We start from the raw sequence: 25,969 nt of genomic DNA on the forward strand, positions 1-25,969 counted from the left end.
AACAAAAATCAAACCTCTAGCTAATGGACCCATCTGCAAGTGACACTGCAACATTTTCCTGATACAAAGGTTATGCTTTCTGCTATCATTATTGTCCGTGCTATATGTCATTGGAAGCATCGTTCCTTTCTTTTCTCAGTCCATTTTGCTGCCTTCATTGTCTTTAATATTTGATGTTGAGGATGATTCTCTCTCTAAAAAGTATCTCCACTAAGATCAGTCTAGAGTAGAGTAACTCTACTGAACTCAGTGCTGCTGTACCTGTAACAGAAGAGAATTACGCTTTTTTTCCTGAGTATTTCAAAGAGAGAAATTGTTTTGCAATACCTCTTGATTTTATTGCCTAGTTCCAGAGGCTTTTTGTGAGATCCTAAATGTTTCCAGGTCTCCCTGTCCCCAGTTGTTTGTATTCGCCTTTCACATTCTGATTTCACTATTTAAAGGGCAAGGAAAGTTTACTGAATGAAAAGACCTTAGAGTCTACAATATCAAACAGTAGAGTGACCTCAAGGGAAAACATATTTCATTAAAAAAAAAAGAAAAATCTTCCTTGCAAATCCAGCTTCTTTTATCCACCCAGATCTGTCTTTTTGCTGCCTCTGTGGTAACACATGCTTTATATGAATCTATATTAAGATGAATTTTAACCTACAAATAACTAGATACAGCTATGCAGTAGGAGGGAATTCCTACAAGATGATGTAAAATTTTTTAAGCAGTAAAATTAAAAATAGCAGATAAAACCTGACCAGTAGATTTGGATCTGAATCAAGGCAACACATTTGGGAAACATTATTAAGTTTATCAGGGGTAACATATCACAGAAAATCTGCTTCTGTTTATATGCCATTTATTATTCATTTTTGACATTTCCCTTTTTTCTTCAACCTTTTTTACCCCTAAGCAAATATATGTTAGACTTAACTGAAATGTGAGATAACAGAGTGGCCTTTTTTATTTTCTTTCCCTATAAGACAAAAACAGATCTTACTAGAATCAAAAAAAAATATATATATATAATATATATATATACACATATATGAAATCAAAGTACAGGAAAAAATACTTGACAGAGAGTAGCACTGCTAATAAAGGAGAAATCTGACTCACAGTGAAAAAAAAAAACAAAAAATAAAATGCTTAATAAGATTAAACTATGGGCCAAATTCTGCTCTGTCATATGCTATCTTATTTTTCATAATTTACAAAAAGCACACGGAAGACATCTTCCTCTCACAAGCATACCATAGCTATGATAAAAAGCTATTTTTTTTCTGACAAGAACAGGGTTATTCCAGCACAGACTTTTTTTGCCTAAGATTTTCAAAATGTTTCTAGATCAAAACAGTTTATAGTAGCAGGTCAAAATCAGGGAAAAATACAGAAAGTGAAAGCAATTAAAAGCTTGGTAAATGACCTAGTCCCTCAACTTGACTCAAACAAATTCTCACTGATATTCTTGAGATAAGTTCTTAATGAGAACTTCTGTCTGAGACTGAACAGCCATAACTTTTATTTGCTTTTGATCTGTCTTCAAAATAAAGGTAATGATTAAAAGTCAGTTAAAAACTGATCCAAAGTCAGCCAAGATTCATGCAGTCTTTATACTGAACTCAATTAAACCTGGAGCTCATCTTAAATTCTTTTATGTTTGTCATTTGGCCATTGGTAGTTTGCAATTTTCTTCAATAGATTCAAATGCAAAATATATGTCTTTGAAAACAGTTACTGAACAGTGCTTGGCTCTGATGTTCAGCCTTCCAGCTGAGGAGAATGTTTTATTTTTCTTTGCTTGGATGAGCAAAACTTTTGGACTGATTTCAGGAGCAGACCTTTTCTCTGTGTGTTCTAGAATACGGACTTAAAACCCACTCTATCAGCACACGTTCCTCATATGTCAGAGACAGCAAACACAATAATGGGCATAAAATGGTGGAGGCAAATTTATTTTAAAATGCAAACAAACTCCCAGAATATAATAATGTGTATATATATATTATTAGGTTTTGCCTGGGTTTAGTAAATGCTGCAGTTGTGAATGTAGGGATTTTTTAAAAAATCAATGCATTAAAAATACCAGCTCTGTAATTATGTCAACTGTTGCATTCTGTTGCTGATGTAAATGATTTATTCAAATATCTATTGAGCCTTTTCAATTGAACAATTATGTATGGTAATAAAATAATTATTTTGATGGTTCTTGTAATTACAATATGCAATGTGTGTGCAGATTCACACCCGTGTTACTAAGGAAATTTCAGTTAACTCTCAACTAACGTGACTGAGCATGAAACTCATACTTTGGCAAATGTAAGGTAGCACGTCTTAAAACATAATAGTATCTAGAGGATGTTTGCTCAAAGTGGATACAGATGGAAGAGACCAGAGAGAGAGAAAGTCAAAAGGTATTCCTAGTAACCCAGTAAGATTGAACTGCTGAACCCTGTTGTGGAAATTAGCATTGCTGGTTATGCTGTCAAATAGCTGAGTGCTACTAGAGAGACAAGATGATTTATTGGAGCCCATGAAGAAAAAGTTACAGCTTGTAAGAACGAGTAGTTTTTGTTTGGATTTTTCTGTATTCAGCTTGGCAGCTTGAAGGCTACTGACTTGAACAGACTTTGGATCAGACCTTCAATAATCAAATAACTCGGAGTGAAAACCCGTTTTTTTTGTTTTGTATTGCTCTTCATGTTGTGTGAGTACTTCTTTCAGAGTTGCAGATATCCCAGCACAAGACAGCACAGGACCCTCCTCAAAGTAAAGCCTTTCTGATACTGAGAACACCTAGATGTGCAGGCACATCTCTTCAGCATCAGTCTAAAAGTTGAGCATTTCGTCCAAGGTAGCAATCTAGGATCCTTCTAGTCAGTGGAGAGAGAGAGGCACTTCTAGGGGGTGATTCAGCCCACTCTAAAATTGGAGTTTAAGAATGAATGAACCACCCTCTTTAGCAGCCTGTCTCTCCATAGTCTTTGGAGGACTGCATAGAGTAGGATGTAATTTGTCACCTCAGGCAAAGCCCAAGGCTCTTGTAAGTGGTGTCCATTGAGACACTAAGTGAAAATTAAGGTTATAACCAATCACCTGTATTTGTGAAGATGTCCTTTGCAGGCAGGATTCAAAATTTGATGCTTCAAAATGCTTACCACTCCCATGTGAAAAAAGCTTTGGAAGAATTTCTCTGCTTCAATTAGAGGCAAAAATATGTTTTCTAATTTTGAAAAGGAAGGAAAAAAATAATTCAGTTAAAAAGAAGGTAAGAGGATGTCTTTTTAGCAGCTCTGATGCCAGTACTTTGATCATGAATTATTTTCATTCTGCTTTCAAGATCAGGGAGGTAAATGACCCGTCACTGCAAAGTCTAGAATGCTATCTTTCATTTTTATGCTACTTGACCCATGAAGTCAATAAGAGATGTCTCAGAGGAATTCCTCCAGCAGAAGTTTCTAATACAATTATGATACAATTGAATGAACAGCACAGGAAAAAATGGACTTTCCAAATACACAGAAGATCCCAGACTGACTGTTCACATTAGACCAAAAACTGCTATTTCATGGGCATTTCATATTTCATATTTTACACTGAAATGGCCCAACTACTACCTGGCATGAAAATAATCTGAATTAGACTGAATACTGTACCTCTCAGAGTTAAGAACCACAAATGTTTTCTTGGCTGATTTTTATTAGCTATGACATTTCAAATTGTTCTTGAGATCAGCATTTAAGGAAGAGAAGACAGATTTTTTTTTACCAGGTATGTATTTTAGAAGTATGAAATGACTGAGTCAGGTTGGGCTTTTCAGCATTAACAAAGATCCGTGGATTGGGCACATCTGTCAAACTCTAACCCAAATTGTTCCATGTCTTCTCATTTCTGTAACACTGAATCTCTTAATTCAAACATTTGCATATTCCAGTAATATCTGTATTGGTAAAACACCATTTTCCATTTGGACAATACATATAATAAGGAGGACTACCAGTATTTGTTTGAAAAATAATCTTTTATCAGAAGCAATGTTTTTCAATAAAATAATTTAAACCAGTTTTCAGACACCTTACATTCGAGTACTTTTATTGATTTCCCTTAACTTACACTGAGCTATATTATTTAAAGATCTGGCCGATTATACCATGAATGACAAAAATAAAGAAAAATTATTTTGTCTTATTTGCATATCTCAATCAATTAAAATAATAGCTATAGTGCAACACAATCAGAATAGTGGGTCTCAGTGTGAATGTGAAGCCTCTGAACAAAAGAAATCTTCATTAGGTTATTAAACTTCTAAAATTAATAAAGCAAATGTCACTTTGACAGACTGTGTTAAACAAATGCGGCATTCACCTGCAGTTTTAAAACACAGCTGTGAAGAATTGACTACATCAGTAGTTAAAAACAATGTTTGACTGTGTAAATATTACAAATACTATTATGAATGTATACCTGAGTACGTGTAATCCTAAATTAATCAGAAGAACAAATATGTACATTTCACCTGATATACATAATAAACACCTCCAAAAAATCCTTTAATAAGGTTGGTTAGATAAATGGTTAAAAAAAATGTAGAGAGATATCTGCTTCTGTGTTATATTGACAGTATCTCAGTAATTAGGATCAAGTATCCTTGTTTAATAAAGTTCCTCTAAGAGTCCTAGTTCAAGGTCAGCCTAAGGAATCTTTTGGGGTAGGTTTCTATTAGAGAGCCTTTGAGCTCTGATGCTGCATACTATTTAAGTTTGAGTTAAATGGTTAAAGTGACTATAATTAATCACAGCCTTGTGTGCAAAAAAAAAAAAAGTATAAGATCACTTTTTTTCAATAACCTTCTCTGTAACAAACTGAGGTTCAGTTGCAGTCTCTCTGAATTCACTGGAAAGTTTGCATTTACAAGAATAACAAGGTGGTGGGAGGGCTGAGCTAAGGTGAATCACCTCGCATTCCCTCACACTATATTCATTACATTACATGATAAAGCTAAGCATCAAGTAGCAGGGGTGTGCCTTCAGGCTGCAAATGGATTGGAAATGTAGGCTCTGCACAGAGCAGTGCTGCAGCCGGAGAAAGGGAGGTAAGGTTAAAGGTCTCCCTTAAGCTTTGTCCTACCAGGACACCCTAAAATCATGCCTGTAAATAGACAAAATTCTTCCTTTTGGGTTGAAATACTTCCTGGCCAAAGTCCTTCAGAAGTTCGCTGACCATCTCACGTGATCTGACACTAGGACGTAGCCACATCACAAAATCCCCAGGATGCTCATGTTCTGAACTGCCGGGTGATTGCATCCATGACAAGTCTCGTGCTTTGTCCTCTTTTCATTATGGACAATTTAAACCAGCTGAATCACAGAATCACAGAGGTTGAAGTTGGAAGGGACCTTTAGAGATCATCTAGTCAATCCCCTCCCTGTTCAAGCAGGGTCAGCTAGATCAGGTTGCCCAGGACCCTGTCCAGATAGCTTTTGAATATCTCCAAGGATGGAGACTCTACCACCTCTCTGGGCAACCTGTTTCAGTGCTCATTCACCAGCTGAGGTTCATCATCTTCCACTACCATCATCCAACTTCTTTTGTGTGTCTAGAGAAGACAGACAAATTCCTCCACAATATTCAAGGCAGTAGTAGAGTAGCTGTAGCTGTTTGCCACTTTACTAAGAGCCATTTATATTTCTTTCAGGATTTCATTCAGGTGAATGCAGTATCAGAATGAGAACAACCACATGGACTGTAATGTCAATTTTTATCCAAGACACATAAAATATATTTGAACCTTAAGTTTCATTAACAGTTCTAAAATGGGAAGAGGTATGTGAAGAATTTCTTAATACCCAAGTCTAGATATTTAATTGTCACAGCCCAACTATCCAAGGGTTATGTTGATTCCAGCTGGACCCCAAATTTAAATCTGTTGAAAAATCCTGAGATATCTTCCTGTTAAACTAGGGATTAATGCTTGGCTGGTTTGCTTTTTAACTATATACTTACTGATTTTCTGGAACACCTACTGCACTGTTAATTTTAGTTTTAATTTCAAAACAGACAAGAGCAAGAGGTCTCTGCAAGATTATCATGTTACATCATTGATCTGCACTTGCAGAAGGCTCAATTTGCTCAGTAATAAGCAACTTAGGTCAAAGGCCATGACTGAAAAAATACAAAGGGTATCATTTACACCACTGTCAATCAGAAACAGCTCTATTGAAATCAACTGAGTTACATTTGTGTCAAATTGGTGTGAAAGAGATTCAGGTTTGCAGAATTTTGATTATGTGGCAGACAGGAATTCATTTTTATTAGTCTGTAGCAGGAAGCATTACAGACTACTGTGTTAAACTACTAGATACTTGGGGATCTGCTATAATATTTCAGTTTAACTAAAAAGGGATTACTCACTTATTTGCAAATCAAAACCATGTCATTGTTTTAGCTCACTGGCTCCCATTACCTTATGCAATCTGCTTCATTGCATCCAGAGATTCTGGAAGTCTGCATTAGAGAATTTATCAGAGGCAAGAGAATAGTTGTGTGTCCTATTTTCTAAGGAAATCAAAAAGAACTCTTCCAACTACCTACAACTGACTATTAATGAACTCTTGTATAAGCAAAATTTTGGGTTTTTTTGGCTTTTGATGTTCCTACAATCACACACTTAAACTTTCTAATAGTTTTAGAATATATGCAGTATTTTCAGCATTTTTCCAACTATACAAGGACAAGATGATTTCCAGGACAGCTTTAATATGGGAATTTTAATTTGACCTATTCAGGGATCTGCTTGGAAGAAATCCATGGATCACGGTCCTGGAGAGAAGAGGGGTCCAGGAGAACTGGTCAATTTTCAAGGATCACCTCCTCCAAGCTCAAGAATGGTCCACCACAATGAGCAGGAAGTCAAGCAAAGGTGGCAGAAGGCCTGCATGGATGAACAAGGAGCTCCTGACTAAACTCAAACAAAAACAGAGAGCACACAAGAGGCGGAAACAGGGACAAGTAATTCGGGAGGAATATAAAGACATTGTCCAAGTGTGCAGGGATGGGATTAAGAAAGCTAAAGCCCAAATGGAGTTGAATCCGGCAAGGGACATGAAGGGCAACAACAAAGGCTTCTACAGGTACATCAGCAGCAAAAGGAAGGCTAGGGAAAATGTGTGCCTGCTGCTGAATGGGGCAAGAAGCCTGATGACAAAGAACACAGAAAAGGCCAAAGTAGGGGCCAAAGATGCCTTCTTCACATCGATCTTTACTGGTAAGACTAGCCTTTAGCAATCCCAGGCCAGAGACCACAGGGAGAGTCTGGAGCAAGGAAAACTTACCCTTGGTGCAGAAGGTTCAGGTTAGGGAACATTTGAACAAACCGTACATACACAGGTACATAGGACCTGAGAGGATACACTCATTGGTGCTGAGAGAGCTGGCTCATGTCACTGCAAGGCTCCTCTCAACAAGCTTTGAAAGGTCATGGTGATCAGGGGAGGTTCCTGATGACTAGAATAGAGCAAATGCCACTCCTATCTTCAAGAAGGGCAAGAAAGAGGATCCAGGGAACTACAGGCCAGTCTGTTTCACTTCAGTCCCTAGGAAGGCGATAGAGCAACCAAACCTGGAAATCTTTTCTAAACATACAAAGGACAAGAAAGTGATTAGGAGTAGTCAGCACAGATTTATGAAGGGGGAAATTGTTCCTGACCAACCTGACAGCCTTCTCTGATGAGATGACTAGCTTGATGGATGAGGGAAGAGCAGGGGATATTGTTTTTCTTGACTTTAGCAAGATTTTCGACACTGTCTCCCATAACATCCTCATAGACAAACCAATGACATACAGACTAGATGAATGGACAAGTGAGGTGGACTGGAAACCTGCTGGACTGCTGAGCTCAAAGGGTTGTGATCAGCTGCTGGTTGCTGATCAGTCCAGCTGGAGACCACTCATTAGTCCCGCAGGCATTGATACTGGTGCCAGTACTGTTTAACAACTTCATTAATGATCTGGACAATGGGACAGAGCGCACCTTAGCAAGTTTGCTGATGATACAAAACTGGGAGGAGTGGCTGATACACCAGATGGTTGTGCTGCTTCAGAATGACCCTGATGGGCTGCAGAATTGGGCAGAGAAGAACCTCATGCAGTTCAATAAAGGCAAATGCAGAGTCCTGCACGTATAAGGAGGAATAATCCCATGTACCACAAGAGGCTGAGGGCTAATCAGCTGGAAAGCAGCTTTGTAGAACCTGGGGGTTCTGGTGGACAAGCTGACCATGAGCTAGCAATGTGCCCTCATAGCAAAGGCAGCTAACATCTTGGGCTATGTTAGGAAGAGCATTGACAGCAGGTCTAGGGAGGTGAACCTTCTCTTCTATTCAGCACTGGTAAGACCACATCTGGAATGCTGTGTCCAGTTCTAGGCACTTCAATATAGGAGTAACACGGACATACTAGAGCAAGTCCAGCAAAGTACCACTATAAGGGACTGGAGCATCTGTCATATGAGAAGAGGCTGAGAAAGCTGGGACTGTTTACCTTGGAGAAGAAAAGGCTTGGGGGAATCTTATCAATGTGTATAAATACCTAATGGTGGGGGAGAGAACAAAGAAGACAGAGCTAGATTCTTCTCAGTGGTGCCCAGTGACAGGATGAGAGGCAATAGGCACAAACTGAAACATAAGAAATTCTGCCTGAACATACGAAAACACTTTTTTTTTTTTTTTTTTACTATGAAGGTGGCTGAATGCTGGAACAATTTGCCCAGAGAGGTTGTGGAGACTCCATCCTTAGAGATATTCAAAACCCAGCTGGACATGGTCCTGGGCAACGTGGTCTAGCTGACCTTACTTGAGCAGGGGGGTTGGACCAGATCTCCACAGGCCCCTCCTAACTTCAGCTATTCTGTGATCCTGTGAATTCCTTAGTTCCTATTGTTGCTCCAACACTTGATTGTTCTTTTTTATTTCTCATTGTTCTTTTAAGCCATATTTGGTAAATGTGGAAGCTGAAGATAAGGATACTTACAATATTCAAATAGGTTTTCTCTGAGGGTGTAGAGATATTTAAACATGAATACGAACCACTATATGATGAAAAAAGATGCAGTGTTTCCCCCAAATTTGCATATACCCCCTAGCACTAGTTTTTTTGTAGTAGTATATTGATTCCATTAAGCTTCTCAGGAAGGAAATAGGAGGAAAATGTCCTATCCTTGTTTAATTTAGATTAAATATAAGAACACAAGTCATCTACATACTACTAGCACCATATTTCCAGTTTGAATTTAGCTGAAATACAACACAAAGCAACATAGAAGACTTTGCTTTGTAAATGTTAACAGACATGGAAAGCATTAGGTTATTTTATCTGAGTGATATGGCCTGTCACATACTAGTAAATATAAACTTAGTAACTATGCTTCCTGATAGTCACTTACTAATAGCAGAAAGCTTAAGTCTTAAACTATGCTGAGTAGAGATGACACCTATTCATTTATTTGCAGCAGCAAATTCTGGTCTTTCAAACTCATATCAACCAAAAATAATATTTTCCCCCACCATGAAACAAGCCAATTTTTTCTAGGGCTATTCTGACCCAAACTAGTCACAGGCATTTATATACATTTCAAAAATGCTGTCATTATGAGGCCTAAATATTTACAATATGACAAACTGTGTATTCTTAAATGATCATGAGCCAAGGTAACAAGAAGCACTGACAAGAGGTCAACAGAGCTCAATAGCTTTGACCATTAGTCTATATAGCTCCTCTTCAGAGAGCAATTAATTGGCACTCATCTTAAGACTAAATGATTCATCCTCAGGTGATCCTACTGATTAGAAAGGCAACCCAAGATGGCCACCATAGCCTAGATGACTAATGTGCAGATATGTAAAATCATGGATGGGATTTATCTCCCCTGCTTTGTAGAACAGTATTAACAATTTTCCCTAGTCCAGATGAAAGACAAGTGTCATGAACCAACAGAAAAATCCAGGAATTGTGTAACTGACTTGAGCTTATATTGTTGTGGCATTAAAAACCATTGAAAATGTTTCATTTTTAAAAGACTATAAACTATACATTTAGGTGAGCCTACTATATCCCAGACCCAAAACTTTAAACAAGGTACTTTTACTTTTTTATAGCATTTCTAAATACAGACAGTCCAAATGCTTACTGTACCAAACTTTTTTATTATTATTTCAAACAAAATTCTGTACAAAAACATACTAGGCAAGGAAATTCAGTGACTTCAGCAAACAGCACATGACAACACGCAGAATGCTTTAAGGTTTTACATTTTTATTATACAAGTGACAAGTAACTCTCCTCTGGGCTACCTAAAGATAAGAGTTCCTTGTTTGACAAATAAGTGCAGGTAAACATGTATTAACTTTATCTAACAAAGCTCAACAGAATGACCTGGAATCCACCTACATTTACCTATCTGAAAGTGGCTATGAAGAAAGCATTATTCTCCCTAACATACATTTGTAAATGTCCCCCCATTAAAAAATGGAGTTTGTAAACAGTGGATTTTCTACCTTAAAACATGGTGTGATCACTGCTTCCAGAAGAAAGAAAAGGCTACTATCAATTTCTGATTCTGTTCCTGATGACAGTATAGTGATCTGCTACTACGATTGCAGATCTATGAAATGAACTCTAGAGTTGCAGTGGTATACAGTATCATATGTATAATACTAGCTTCTATGGGTTCTAACAAGGTTTGAAACATGGCAGTTCTGCTCAGAAATAAACTAAGACAATTCCTATGCCAAAGAGTTTACAGTCTTAATACTGCTTAAGGACTGAGTTCAATGACTAAATTTGTCACAGAGCAGCTGAGTCTTAGCAGACCAAATACATCTTCAAAATATTAAGGGTAAAGCTTTCGGGAGTGAAAATTGAAAATTCCATGTGAATGCATGAAAATTCCAGTGACAGCACACAAACCCTGACTTACAAACACAAGGATAAACAAATACAAATCTGTGCACAAGAACTGGAGTTTTCATGCATACATGCAAGCAAAGTACACAGAAATTAACAGTTTCAGAATGTGACCTCTGCAAGAATATGTACAGCAACTGCAGATCACTCAAGAAACACTTAACAGAACAAGAGCACTTTGCTGCTTTTGGCAAAATATTTCTATTCCATTTACTGGAAAATTTACTAGAAACTATGAACAAACAACTCAGCAAGGAACTCAACTCCTTGAAGGGTCTATCACATCTGAAAAACAATGAGGAGCAGTGAGCTGAAATTTACTTCTGTGTTCACTCTCAATCAGCTGATGAGTATTAGTATAAAAGAACTCGATTGAGTGCCTAATAACAGCTCAACTCTTAAAACCTCTTTAAATTGACCCTAGTCTGATGAGGCCAATTTGACACTAAGGAAATTTGCTGCTATGGAAGTGTGTTCTGCTTTAAACCATTTCATATCAGCAAAAAAATTACTTACCAGTTAGAGCTGTCTCTGGCAGATATTTACCATGATATAGTTACACTGACAAATCCTTTTCTCCTTAAGTCAAGGCATTAGAATTTGCCCTTTCCTTTCTAAACCTAATAAAATTATACAAATTCAAAATCCAGCAACGATCTTAGAATACATTTTATGTTTACTTATATTGAACTTGAAAAACGGTAGTAATTTCTCAATAGTGGAAAGATACAGGCTATACTAAATAAAAGAGGTAAAATGACCTCTTTCTCAATACATATTTGGATGTCAGCTAGCCCGTAATCCTTGAAATCAGAGGGTTCTCAACCTTCCATTTAATACAGGGAAGACAGCACATTTTATGAACGTGATGAACATTCAGGTTACCTTCTACTCATACAAGTTTGGTGAGCTATTGTAAAACTAAGTGACTAAAAACCTGTGCATATGTTTTTAAAACACACCCAATATTTGAATTTTATTTTCACTTATATTAACTTTCTACTACTTTAAATTTCATTTCTCTGGTAACTATTTGATATTTCTGTTTATTTAATTTCCATTTTGTCTTTACTACTTACTTCTGTGAAGAGAAGGTTGAGGATTAAAATGCACAGATAAGACTGTTGTAGATGTAGATGAAGTATCTAAGTAAAAAAGTATTTTAAAAGACAAAAGATAAAGGCTAGCATCAAAACTTAGTCTGCACTATATAAAGTCAGTCAGGTTATGACTACAGGTTCATATATTTTAGCAATGTGAAGAAAATGGTTATGTAAATACACACAAGTATTAACATCAAACAGTATTAAATTATGTAAACATACACATCTTCTGTGGCCAATACAAATATCTGCTTGTCCCAGGATGCTACTGCAGCATAGCTCGGATTTGTTTTGAAGTAGATTCATCATTCAGGTGTTTTGTAGTGAACCTAAAAATTACAAGTACAAATTAAAACAGCATTTTGTAAAATAAACAGAGAAGTGAACACTTCAGTGCTTGTTTTGGAAATGAATACAGTTCTACTACGTATTTAAAGACACTTACATGTTGTCATTGATACTGGAGCTTAACTGCTAATAGTCTGACAGGTCCTCTTTACCATCAATATACCCTTTTCAATAAATGATTCCCTGTTAGTAGGTGGAGAATTGTGGTCCCTGGCCTCAAGCCAACACTCATAGTAACTTCAGTGCAACAAGTATGTTAATTTAAATTTAAAAGATGGGGCTGCAGTCAAAAAACTTCTGCAACTGAGCAGGAAACTGAATTCAAATCTTATTTCAATGACAGCACTTGATACTGTTTACCATTTGTCTACTAAATTATCATAATTTTTTGCAGGAATTCTCTCTTTATCTTTGTTTTCACTTAGAGATCTCAGAAGAAAAAAAAAAACATGGAAAGACATAAGAATTTGGGTGAAAACTACAAAAGGATTTAGGAAGCTAGTTTGAATTTAAGCAGAAACTAGGAGTATAATTTTAAGAGCAGGTTTCTTAAAGGTCCTGTACCCTTGCATCTCCTGATATACCATTACATAGAGGGTTTGTTTTATTTTGTTTTGTTTCGTTTTGTTTTAAACCAGCAGAGTTTGTTCAGTAGTGAGTTACACTTCTGGGAATATCCTGGAAGGACTGAAGAGCTTTAGTGTATTTTTTTTTCCATTTAAGCCCAAACATTCTCCACTGTTTATGTTCCTAGAGAGACCAATCATCACATAAGCTCAAAACATACCTGTAGTATTTAACTCCACATCAACTCTAATTCAACAGACATGATCAGCAAAGATGGAGGTGGTTATGACTGCAGTTCTCACTCTATCCAGTAGCTCAATAGCTAGAGAATTCAATACAGCTGTGGTACTACAGTACCAAACCAAAATACCAAACTTGGTACTATGCCTCTCTCCTCAATTTCAGGGAAGTCAGACCATTATGTCTTGCTTCCTAAGACAGTGCCTTGAATGCTTAGCTACAGGATTGGGATTTAGGTTGCTGTCTTCTTGAAGTTGTACTATTTAGCAGAATTTTAAAAAATAGTTTACTAGATCACAGGCAAATTGAGAAGGGAAATATCAAGGGTATTTACATGAGAAATAGAAATTCCACTGTTAGCTTCTGAAAGTGTTCTAATCACTGGGGGTATTTTAATAAAAGAAAAATTTCTAGCAGTGCCTTAAAAACTGTCAGTCTATTCAATCTGTCTAAAAAACATTCCAATGCAGGAATAGATGAGTAAATCAGTTATCTAAATTTGCAGTTTCTCTCTCCTGCTCCCTCCTCATACTTCCACCTAGCCTCCTTTACTGGGTCTGCACAGAGGGCTAGCTATTTGCATCCAGTTTTGAGGACTCCAGCTCTTGATACTATAGACAGCTTAGGCAAATATTTCAAGTTCTGAAGTCTGTTCTAAGAAAAAGTGTCTAACAATTAGTTGTGAAGCAACACATTAGTTTTTAATATAGCTCCAGGTGTTTGTCGGAAGTGACTTAAGTCTACAGGAGAGTCAACGGTGAAATCTCTGTCATCTAACTAACTTTTCAATAATTAAAGTTATCTAATTTAAATTCAGCATTTTGGTGCTGTCTGTAAGCAATAAAAACAGAAAAGTAATTCAACTTATCTTAGAAAGAAATAGTATAAATCACTCTGCAAAGATGCCAGTTTCTTCTCTTTGAGTATAATGGGAGCCTAGAAAACCACCTTAGACCTAATGTTTACCTTTTAGTTGGTAAAATTTTTAGAAGATTAAACAAACCTTAAGTATCTCTGAATGGGGACATTAAGACTTCCAATATTCATACTCATTGCCTATCAAAGTGAAATGGAACTGAAAGGTATTAATTTTACTTAAGAAAACCCCAGGTAAAACACCTGAAAGGACTTTTTTTTAAATAAAACAAGCTTCTTAAGTGAGAAGAGTCTTAAATACAAGGAGGCTGGGAGAGAAAAAGAGGAATTTGTTGAGGCTGAATCAAACAATTATCCCATACATACCTGAGAGCATTCAGAAGTCCTTCCACAGTGTCAGGTGGTTGTTCCTTTAAAACTTTTATGCAACCCTTCATCTGGGAACAGAAGGATGCCACTATTGAACAATGATATATAAATTGCACTAGCTGAAAACAAGGAAAAATTTCACTAATGATAGGCAGCTTAGTTTCTTGTGTTAATGTTAATGTAAGTGTTAATGCTGTTCTTTGAGACACAAGAAAAGCATTATAAGTTATTAAAAACTATTTTAATTTATTAAAAGTCTAACTTTAACAAAAACAATGTCTACTTTAATAAGTATATATACTTTAATAACTATATATTTAACCTTACACATGATTTCTCCAATTCTAATTTAGAAAAAAAATAAATAAATCAACAACAGCTGATACAAGCTAAAAATGATGAGACTTGTAAAGAGTTCCATGTCATTGCTTTTAGTGTCCGTCACAAGAGATGCTTCAAATTTGACTTTCAGTTTTGTGCTTGCACACAGGAAAGTAATTTTCATTATTCAGTTTGTAGTTGTAAATCTAACTGGTGATAACTTATGATTTTTTTTCATAACTAATAGTTACAAACTTAATCTGAGAAGTCTAAGATGTTTGATTTTAAACACCACAGTGAAAGAATGTCTGTCTTGGAGACTGTAAAAAACAGACTGAAAACACTGTCCAAATTTACAAAAGATGAAATGAAGCACAAAAAGCAGAGGCTGAACTCATCTGATCAAATACACTGACTCCCTATATAGTCAATAAAGAGAAACAAGAAATTCCTCCAACCTGTTCAGAATATAATTTCAGACATGGTGAATCATACTGCAGAAGCGCCTATTTCTTCCCATTGCTATGAAGATATCTAATAGTTATTCAGAAGTTAGCCTAAATTAATTCCATCTTATTTAACATGACAGATAAAGATGAGGCAAAGTCAGGATCTGAACCTTCTCATTTTCGAAGTCACATTACAGTGCTAAATCTAGTATTTTTTTTTTTGGTAGCTAAACAGCAACTCTGCCTTATTATGGAACAGTTAACTGGAGTCCATGTATTTGCCAAAGTTATTTGGAAAATGTAACAACGCTCAATGCTTCTGCTCAATGACCAGCCTAACAACAACAGGTCAGTTGGCTCATTTCTACCTGTAAGATAAAGCTAGCTATGCAAAGAGCAGATCAGATGAAATTCTCAGGGTAGCAGCACATATTGTTAGATAACATAGTTACTTCTGAATCAGAGACACTTGAGACTATGTTCACATCACTCATTACAGGCTTAGATGTCCTATCAGATCAGACCTAAACTCAAAGGGGAATAAAAATTCAAACCATTCATTTCTGTTTCTGTTAGAATCCTTAAATCAGTCAAAGAAGAGAATCAGTTAGGACATCTAAGCTAGGTGCCTGTAATTAACAGCTTGAAATACAGCTTCCAGCCATGAAAGAATAGGGGAACGTTAATTTGCTCCATTGTCCCTGGCCTTCTCTTGAAATGGCTCCCAAGAACTGACTGGTCTGCAGAAGAGAGTCATTTTTCATATTAAAACCAACACACCATCTGAAATATTATAAGAGTTTTTTTGTTAGAGAAGGCTCTCTAAACTAACTAAGCAAATTAAGATTTGGGATTGTGCACTCATTTTTAAAAACTGAACTGTACATTTCATACCTAATAGAAGTGCTTCCTTTACACTTTACCTCTGTCCTGTAGGATTACAGGGCTTTATGATAAATGTGAAAAGGAAAGCACAAACACTGTACTTTTGGTCCTAACAAAAATTTTACTTATATAGGAACACAGCCCTCTAGACAAGAGACTGAACTAAAAGTCAGGAAGTCTGCATTCAATTCCCAGGCTTTATCTGCTGCATGACCTTAAGCAAATCAATTCACCTCTTTGTGGCATAGCTTTTCTTCTGAAAAACAGAGTCAAACAAGAGATGAAGTAAAATAATGATATCTACAAATGAAAAATGCTAAAGATGACTCCAAAAATTAATTATATATATATATATATTTATATAAACGCTGAAGTAGGTTATCTTGCAAAGGGAAAGGCTATTAACATCTTTTTCATGAATTCCAACTTATTTCTGCTGGGAGACATGTTTCAGGAGATTCAGGGTTGTAAAAACATAAAAACAGGTAGCACAGATAGAGTACTTCTCTGTGTGTGCTTGTAATACGTCAGATGAAAAAATAACATTGATTTCCCTGTGTCTGGTCATGCCAAAACTAAAACTAAAGGCTCATTATCAACATGACAATAATAACATTTAGGTTCTGCTACTTTAGATCTCAGCCAAAGCAGAGAAAATGTAGAAAATTTGCTTATTTACAACAGAATTACTGCCAAAAGTGAGCATTTCAGAATAAATTACATGATTAATAAAAATGATGTCAGCAGAACTTATTCCAGAGTAGGTGTAATACAAAGTTATTTTAGTGTAACCGTACAGTTGGTAGGAGAGCAGAGTTAACAAAGGCAAATGGGTATCTGTGTAAGGAAGAAAATATAAAGAAAAAACCCTGACCTTTATTTTAATTTCAAACAAGCTAATATATGAAAATATGTAGGTGAAGATGAATTTAAATTTTGCCATTCAAAAGCTATTAAAATAATTTATATATTTATTTTTAAATATATAAATATTTAAATATATTATATATTTAAATATATTAAATATATTAAATATAAATATATATATTTATATTTAAATAATATATTTATATTTATAATAATTTAAAACAAAAACCATACGTTTGTGCTGAAAAAATCTAGATGAGTATTCTCAAACTTAGAGTATTAAAAAGTCACTCTTACATCAATCTTTGATGTCTTTGAGAAAGCTCCCACAGGGTGAACATGATCATACAGAATAATAACTCCCACCATTACTCGCATGCAGAACATAAGAGTCTCTTCACTGGTGAATCTACTCCTGTACTCTCTGGAAAACAGAACCAAAAAAAAAAAATCATGACTTTTTAACTGGACAGTTTTGCAAACTAGATTATGAATGTATGAACTCTAAATATTGTATTTTAAAGTTGAAAAAGAATCTTAGTAATATTTTAAAGAAATCATATACCAGTGGGATCTTTGAACTGCAAAAATCCTTGCCAATTTAGAAAAAAAGCTAGGAAACAGAGATATGTAACCCCCTTCTAACACTTCAAAGTTCAGATTCTCACATCTGTGAAGTTAATCTTGGACATTTTACCAAAAGCTTTCATAGGTCATGAAATATGATGGAGATTGACTATTGATATTTCTGTTTACTCTTAGAAATGTAAGATACTAGGACCTTAAAGGAAAGCTACTCCTTTTGTTTCAATTCCCACTTTGAAGCAGTTAACATTTAGGTGGGTTCTAATTTTAGCAGCTAGTAAGCTCAGGGCTTCACCTAGGTGGACTGCCTTCACATGCATCTCTTGCTCTCTCCCCTAAATATAAAGGCAACTTCAACAACCCATGTTCCTTAAGAATCTAAAATGCAGAGGCCAGTTATATGGGACTAGACTGAACTCATGCCAAAGAGTTTTTCCTTTATTTTTTCAATGGCAAAATAAGCATACTGATTGCACAGTTAAAACAGTTCCTATCCGCCTTAATCCCTGAAATCATCAGGAAATGAAAACTGAAATACAGCACAGAAGAAGCCTGAGAAACAGAAAGCATTCAGTTTTCCTTAAAGTATTATTGAGTAGACAATATATTACTAAGTAATATATACATTTATCTACTGTCATTCATTGGTTTTCAATATAAAACTTGATTTTTTTTTTAATTTAAACATTTCAATAAAACATTAGAAGCTGTACTATGCTACCTCCCAGTTTATTAGGACTTCATTTTTCTTCTTCTGTTTAAATAGCACAGCATCATAACATGACCAGAATAAAAGGCTATGGACCTCTAGATCTGAAAATGTTTTATTATCACACAGTTAAAACAAGATGTCGAACATAACAGTAAATGCATTTATCTTCTGTTGGGTGAATCACAACTTTCTATTTCTCTAATCATACAATAAGCTTACACAACCAGGTTAGACTTCAGTGACTACTTCTAAGACATCCCTTGACTGTGAGATGACTCCCATCTACATACACCTTTCCAGAATTTTGATAAAACAAAAGCAATAACCTCACCATTAAGCCTTCCTTAACAAAATTCAATTCTGATTCATGAAAAATATCCAAGGTGGTTAAAACAGGTGACCAGGCTTTCTAACACCAGATCATGCTTTGTATACAAATGTGGTAACACCTTAAGGCCAACATACTGGAATTCATTTGGAAAAACTGATTATCCTAGGTAGTTACTTAAAATACAATGTAAATTCTCTTATACAAGAAAAATAAGATTTAATGCAAAACTTACGGTGTTTCCAACATGACTTTACATACGCTAGCCATAGTACTTAGACAGTCTGTTGTGTTCTCAATTGGTAAGGTTTTGTTCTAGAAGGGTTAAAAACAGCCACTGTTCAGTAAATCATCTTGTAAAACTAAAATTAAGAATGTATTGTACTTTTTCTCTCCCATTACCTACTTCTGACACAAAATATGTAGTTGCATTACTGAGTGTTTTCAGCATTGGTGTGGCTTCTGCATAAAACAGCGACATCCTATTGGCCATTTCGTTGTTTACTTCATTCTCAATGTCTAGCTAATAAAAACATGAGGAAAAAAAATAGTTAGTAAAACTCTTAAAATTTCCAGCAGCAAGAAAATATGTAGTACATGTTCATGTCAGCAAGCAGATTGTTGCATGAATAGTTCCAGTCTAATCACTTGATCTGGACTCGTGATTAACTCTGTGTGACAGAGGGAACATGACAGCTAGTGAATCAAAAGAAAAAACATTACCACAACTGGCATAAATACACACTGGTAAATACCTCAGTGAGAACAGCATATCAAAGTTGTATTTACTTACATGCATATTGTTTATTCTGTTGCGACTTATTGTCCGCCTATAATAACTGAAGTCATTCTGAATTGCTGGGTTTCTCATCTTAAAGGAAGACAGGAAATAATCAGTTTCAGGTGTTCAAAATATATGGAAAAAATCAGCACATATTAAAAGATTTTATTAACCTTGAGTTCATCAAAACGAAGAGTAAAATGCAAGATTTCTGCAAACTCTTTAGCTAGAGCCTGTTCCCGTTCCAGGTGTTGAGTTGGAGTATAAGGTGGGCACGTCAAGGACTCCAATAAGCTCTGCAGGGCTTTCTCTGAATAAGAGTTAGAAGCAAAAATTTTATTCAGTCCACATTATGACAATTTTTTAAGTAAGTTTATAAATATACTTTGTCAGAACGGAAGAAACCTTTGAATATGCAGAGGCCTGACAGGACTGTTTTTTCTTACTATTCTAAGACAAGAAACATTTGTCAGACATCTGCCTCTTCAGTCTCTCTGCCATTTTCTCTCCATTTTGTACCACTAAGCTCTTTTTCCCTTTTCTTTCATGTCTTATCCTTTCTGACATCCTTTATCTGGGTTTCCTATCAAAAATGCTAGAAATGGCATTTTTTCTGCATCCAAACCTTCTACCCTCTCTCCTTCACCTTCTTCTATTGGCCATCAGCTCAGTGTAGAGATAGTTCTGGCACGTTACTAAAATGGTACTCAGCTACTGACAGCAATGTGGTCCAGCTCCTGCAGCTGTAAGTACTAGCATTACTCAAAAAGTGATAGATGTAGTAAACAGGACATCACTGTAGAAGAATTGCCTTCTATTGTGGGCTCTCCCACTTTATAAGTTTTTGCACACTGCCTCTCCTCCAGACTCCTATTTCAAGGTGTAATTACATGATTTGGAAGGGGCCGGGGGGGGGAGGGAGGGGGGGAAGGGCAACAGATGTGGGAATGGCAAAGCCAGCTTGCAGTATGTCCAACCTTGGATTTTCACCCTGTGAGACAGTTTTTTGACACTTCCCTCCCTCCATTATCCCTACAAAAGAGTCTCAAAATATTTTCAGTTTTAATTCTTTTTAAAACTCTGATCTCTTCAAGACCCAATTTAAAAAAAAAAAAAAAAAAATTGCATTAGTACAATAAAGAGCAGTGAAGTGCAGAACCATGATGCAACAGAGAAAGTTTACATAGTTAAATCACACACACTGCTTGTATTCTTTAGTACAGATTTAAGTGATGAGGTGAAAAGCTACGATAATTTTGAAACTAAAGATTAAAAATATGCTCTGATAAATGTAAAACGCAGGTAAATGTCTGTTGATAAAGAATAACTTTTAAAAAGTTAATGGTAAAGAAACTTCATATATCTGTATATAAAAAGAACTTAATAAAACAGATATACTAAAACAGTGCTCACCTAATCTGAGTGAAAACTCATAAAAGCGCTTCAGCCTTACAACCAGAGGACATACTGAATTCCATGCTTTTTCTTGCAGTTGGATATCATTGGGGTTTTGTATTGCCTGAAATGAAAATGTCACTGTGAAGAACTATGACCCATGAATGACAAGCAAAAGGTGGTTCAGAAGTTTTCTGGTACATTATTTTAAAATATAAGTATTGTAAAACCATGAACAAATGACACTGCGTAGGAACAGAAAATTAGTAAGTCGAAAAAACACCATTATTTTCCACCCTCCCTCTCTCCTTTTAACATAGGGATTTAATATTTTTTGTTCAAGCGCAACACTGCCATATGGGAATGTTTTAACACATTCTTCGGGGAAAAAATATGGCAGAAACATCAGGGAAGACCTTTTGCATGACTATTGGCCGCAGAAATTTTTTTTTTTTTTTTAACGGTTTTAATGCTTTTGAAATCTGCAACATGTTCTTAAGTAACCATCAGCTCGCACTAACAGTAATTGTGAGGTTGATGCAAGAAAAGATTTGGTTGGTTTAGTCTAATTGTAAGTTACAGGACCAGTTTCATAGAATAAGACACCTGCAAAGTTCAAATAATATTGTAATTTACTGTGATTCATTATTTCATTTACACAGAAGAGCAGTTATTAACTTTTTCTTTATAGTGCATTTCTGACATCTGAATATTATTTCTTCCATATACTCAATTTTGACTCTTACCATAAGATATATGAAATAACGTATATGAAACTGTGTTTCTCAAAGAGCAAAATAATTACTAATTATTAATAGCAAACCCCACAAGAAGTTCAGCAGCCATCATTTAAGGATTTGACATTATGACTTTACATTCAGTGTTACACATGCTCTGTAACATGTTTTCCAAATACTATTTTAATGAACATTTTCATATAATTTAATAGGATGTGCATGAATACAAAAAAGAAACAAGGAATACATCAAATTATGCTTGATTTTGCTTCCAAAGAACGGTCATTAACTTTAAAAAACATACATCTCTAATTTCTTGTCCAGCTCCTTTGTAAGCCTGAAGGTCTGCAAGCATACTTTCTGAGTCCTGTAAAACTGCACTGATCTGATTCCATACTTCCCTTTCTCCGTCTGTGGGCTGTGCATCTAAGAAACATAAAAGCAAAAGGCACAAAGTCAAAAGGTAGCTGCAATAAAAATGGCAACATTACTGAATTCTACTTAACATTATATCCAACTTGACTGATTGTAACTCCATTCTGATTCTATTTTTATAATTTTACCACACTGCAATTCTGCATCAGAAAGTAAAAACAAAGTTTGTACTTTCTAAAGTAAAAACAAAGTTTGTACTTTCTAGTCAAAGGGGGAGGGAGTGTCTGATCTACAACAAAGTTTTTTTCTAGCAAATTTGGCAAGTTCTTGCTCAGAATGGCTCTTCTCATAAACAAACATTTAAAAGTGAAGCAGAATCACAATGTTATTAGAAAATAGGACAATGCATCAATCCTTTAGTAAAAACGTCCCTCTGTTTCATCAGCTCTACACCTTAATTACAAAGAGTTGTTCCGATTTCTTGCAGCTTGGGAATAAAATCAGACCTTTCAGTGGATGGAGCAGGGGAATATCATGCCCCTTATGACAACTGCAAGGAATTAAAAGCACTGTGATATCTTCAGTTCAAAACTCACTGATTAGAAAGAACTACTACATATCTCTCTCTTTCAATAAACAGGAAATATTAAAAACACTTTTTCTATGTAGCCTTTTTTCCTTAAAGAAAGGAGACCCAGTTCTCTGGCTGCATACCAGCATGGGATTCATTTACTGCCCACTCCCCCCCTTCAGAACCAAACACAACAGTGCAACTTGCAATGCATGGTAAAGAACAGAGGTTCTCAAAGCCTTTCAGGTTAAAATTTTAACAAGACAAAAATCCTTATCTTTAGGATCATGATCTTAAAAACAAAAACAAAAAAAACAAAAAAATACCCCTCAAGCGTGCCTTGAATACCATCTCAGAAAATTATCATTTTTGCTTAGGCACTACTGAATACCTATATTAAGACTCACTGTTTAATTTGTTTAAATGCATCAAGTTATCTATGGACCTTGCACTAACCGAACACGAATGGATGAGACTTATCTGTCTGTAGCTCTGAAGCAACTAATGCTTAAGAGCTTTTCTATACTTGTGTTTCATTACAAGTCCCATGAAAGTGAGCAGGTGAAACAATTCTGATTCTACATTCTGGAAGTTTGATTTTACTTTGGAAGTTTGCCCTAATAATCTTGTTAAAATAGAGAATGGAAGAAAGTAATAATTAGCTGGGCTTACTCAACTGGGTTTTATATCCAAGATAACCTGAAGTGACTAAAAAATTCCAGTCCTCCAAAAACCTTAGCTTGTTTCCTTCCTAACACCATATAGACTACTCTGCATCCTTCAGAGAAAAACTGAGATTGGAAGCCCATGCCCTTCTTGGCTTAGCTCACTCCCTGATATCAGGGATGCCAGCTCTTAGAAACACCTCAGGGGGAAAGTAGAGCCAAAGGGAAAACTTCCTCAAACAGCAAAACCACAACTCTGAGACACAGTTCACTATGTGAAGTTCAGTTTTACTGACTGGTTCTTTTCCCAAGCTGCAAGAAATCTCAGGTGTCTCAGGTCACTGACCCATTGCCATGTACCTTCTGATAAAGAAGGAAACAAAACAGTAAACATTTCTGAGCTTAATGATGAAAGTGGTAATCTTACTAAAAAGTTATACACCATGGAACAACAGAGAAGGGGACAGGTAGGATTCACCTATGTATCAGCATCTACATTTTAACAATTAAATACAAGTTAATTAAAATAACATTTTCAGTAAATATTAAGACACAAAACAGAATAAGTAATCTATTAGTACAAGTTAAGAATGTAAATTTGCATATTCAGATCACCTGAAGCATGGATTGGTTAACAAAGTACTTTTGTGTTACTTTTCACAGTTTATTTGCTTTAAAAAATATTAACCCCTATAGAGATTTAAATACTACAGACTGTTCAGCACTTTTAGATTAAGCATGCTCTTCAGTAAAACCATCTATAGTTCTTTTTCAGATTTTCCCAATTAATTTTTTGAAACTTGACAGAAGGATGAATATTTGAAACCAATTGAGTTTTCAATAGTATCCCAGCACCTGGGGAAGCAGGAGTAGGAAGAAGGTGGGTGAATGGAAGAGTGAAAGGGAAGGGAGAGGAAGAGGACTGCAAAGGCTACAAAGCAACAGGCTTAGCTTGCACTTGCAGAAGCGGTTTATGTTTATGCTGAAAGTACTTAACTTAAAAATAAAGGTAGAGAGGATGATTCAGGCTTTTTTTTTTTTTAACATGCGTCTCACTTATAAAATATGTTATGCAAACAGATGCTCAGATAAGATTATGATTCTGTTTCAAAAGGGATTTTACACAAAGATCTCACCAAAAAATGGCCAACTAAAATACCTGTAATAGATCACTTTGAAAAAGATTTCATCTCGCTGTGAACAATAGTAATAGTAATAATAATAATAAAAAGGGATACAGAATTCTTTATGACTAAATTTTTAGCCTTTTATATTGTCTTCTATTCTAACAAAGCCAAAGCTCATTTCTCTGATTTGAGTAATAAATGTTATTCCTGAATCAAAATTTAATAATATGGAATCACTGCTTCCTAGTAATTATCTCTTCTCACCTTAATGGACAGAGAAACAACATCTGCTTAAGTAATTTTAGCACATTTATAAATAAAACTAGAAGCATTAACAGTTATCCACACTGAATGCAGGTCCCCTCAACAATAAGTTACCATAGTCACTAAACTACTGCATTTAAAGTCTGATAGTCTTTACAGTACCCATGATTAGCTTTCAGAGTACATTCACTTTAATAAGATGGACTAGTAAACTGTTCCACCTCCAAAAGCCTTTGCCTGTGTTTTTCCACTGTGAACCTTAAAACTGACAACTACAATTCTCTATCAAATCATTTCAAGAGTCAAACTAGGTTTGACTTCCACATACAGCTTCTACCAGCAAATTCTAATTTAAAAAGCAGAAATTATAGCTTTGGAGAGAAGAATAATTCCATTGGCTCCATCAGAAATAAGCAGGATATGATAACTCCTCCAATCCATGAACAAATAATCTCTTTCATTTTTACAAGTAGCCTATTCCATGCTTTAGATGCGGCTTCAGGTTTCATAAGAAAAAGGGGAAAGCTAGACCAACTATTACCAATTTGTGGATGCAATAAATATTTCAAGTGCATAGTAGGGTGGGAGGGTAGAACCATTATCCTCTTCTTTCTCAAAATGCCTGGCCCTAGGTTCAAAAAAACCAAACCGTCCAAAGTATCTACATCATTCTTCACCAACTTCGCATTAGAAAAAACATAGAAACTGCTATATAGACATAGGAAGACATAAGTACTCATAAGACAAGATTACACATAAGAGAATGTATATGAAACCTTTACCAATACAAAGTCAAATATAACAATATCTCAAGAGTTAGTTTTTGTGAAGAAATAAAGGAGAGTAGTAAAAGAAGTGTTTCCAATCCATACACCCTTTTTGAATTTCAAATGCAGACCAAAAGCACAGAATTCTATTCTGCCTTGAGACAAAATGACCCCAAGTTAAGAGGATTCCCACGGAAGATAGTCTTTGCATTTCTTTAAATGAGGCATCATATCTGTCTAAACCATCATAGTCAGCTGGCTCTGACAGCCTAGTAACAGAACAGTAAGTATAACAAGATGTCTTGTAGGCTCTGCTTCCAGCCTTTCTTGTCCTGTCCATCGCTGAATATGGCTACTAAAGCTCACCAGCCAGCAAAAGTAAGTTAGGGTGGTGTATGTATTTTACTGTATTATGCTGAAGTCCTATTTCAGGTTTGTCACAATGACATTGATTTTTCCCCTTCCAATCTGGGAAGATTAGACAAAGATTAGTTTAGACAAAGAGCTAGTTTATGTCCTTAAAAAAAAGACAAGTTGCAAAGCATTACTTACTATAGCGAAAACTGCATTTCACAGGATATGAAAACATGCTGTGTTCCATATAATAAAAAGAATGGTACTATTTTGAAATAGTATCCTGTCCATGGTTTAAGCCAAAGTTCCATTATACACTGGATTTTAAATTT

The 25,969-nt window shown here is 35.6% G+C and overlaps 1 protein-coding gene across 6 annotated transcripts in view; it reads right to left on the minus strand.

The window, feature by feature from the left end:
* Window positions 1-10,171: 10,171 nt before the first annotated feature.
* CYRIA (CYFIP related Rac1 interactor A) overlaps window positions 10,172-25,969 on the minus strand; it is a 60,828-nt gene continuing 45,030 nt past the window's right edge. For 5 of the 6 annotated variants that reach the window (XM_067294309.1, XM_067294312.1, XM_067294307.1 and 2 more), the window contains 9 exons: window positions 21,819-21,940; window positions 20,796-20,901; window positions 19,556-19,692; window positions 19,395-19,472; window positions 19,008-19,124; window positions 18,837-18,916; window positions 17,274-17,400; window positions 14,452-14,522; window positions 10,172-12,383 (listed from right to left, as the gene is read on the minus strand). In XM_067294309.1, the coding sequence (XP_067150410.1) occupies window positions 12,320-12,383; window positions 14,452-14,522; window positions 17,274-17,400; window positions 18,837-18,916; window positions 19,008-19,124; window positions 19,395-19,472; window positions 19,556-19,692; window positions 20,796-20,901; window positions 21,819-21,940 (902 nt within the window). In that variant the 3' untranslated portion in view covers window positions 10,172-12,319. The remainder of the gene's footprint in view (window positions 12,384-14,451; window positions 14,523-17,273; window positions 17,401-18,836; window positions 18,917-19,007; window positions 19,125-19,394; window positions 19,473-19,555; window positions 19,693-20,795; window positions 20,902-21,818; window positions 21,941-25,969) is intronic. The other variant, XM_067294311.1, reaches the window with a different exon arrangement.

This window comes from Apteryx mantelli, chromosome 3 (genome assembly GCF_036417845.1).
Source record: "Apteryx mantelli isolate bAptMan1 chromosome 3, bAptMan1.hap1, whole genome shotgun sequence".
Classification (NCBI taxonomy): Eukaryota; Metazoa; Chordata; class Aves; order Apterygiformes; family Apterygidae; genus Apteryx; species Apteryx mantelli.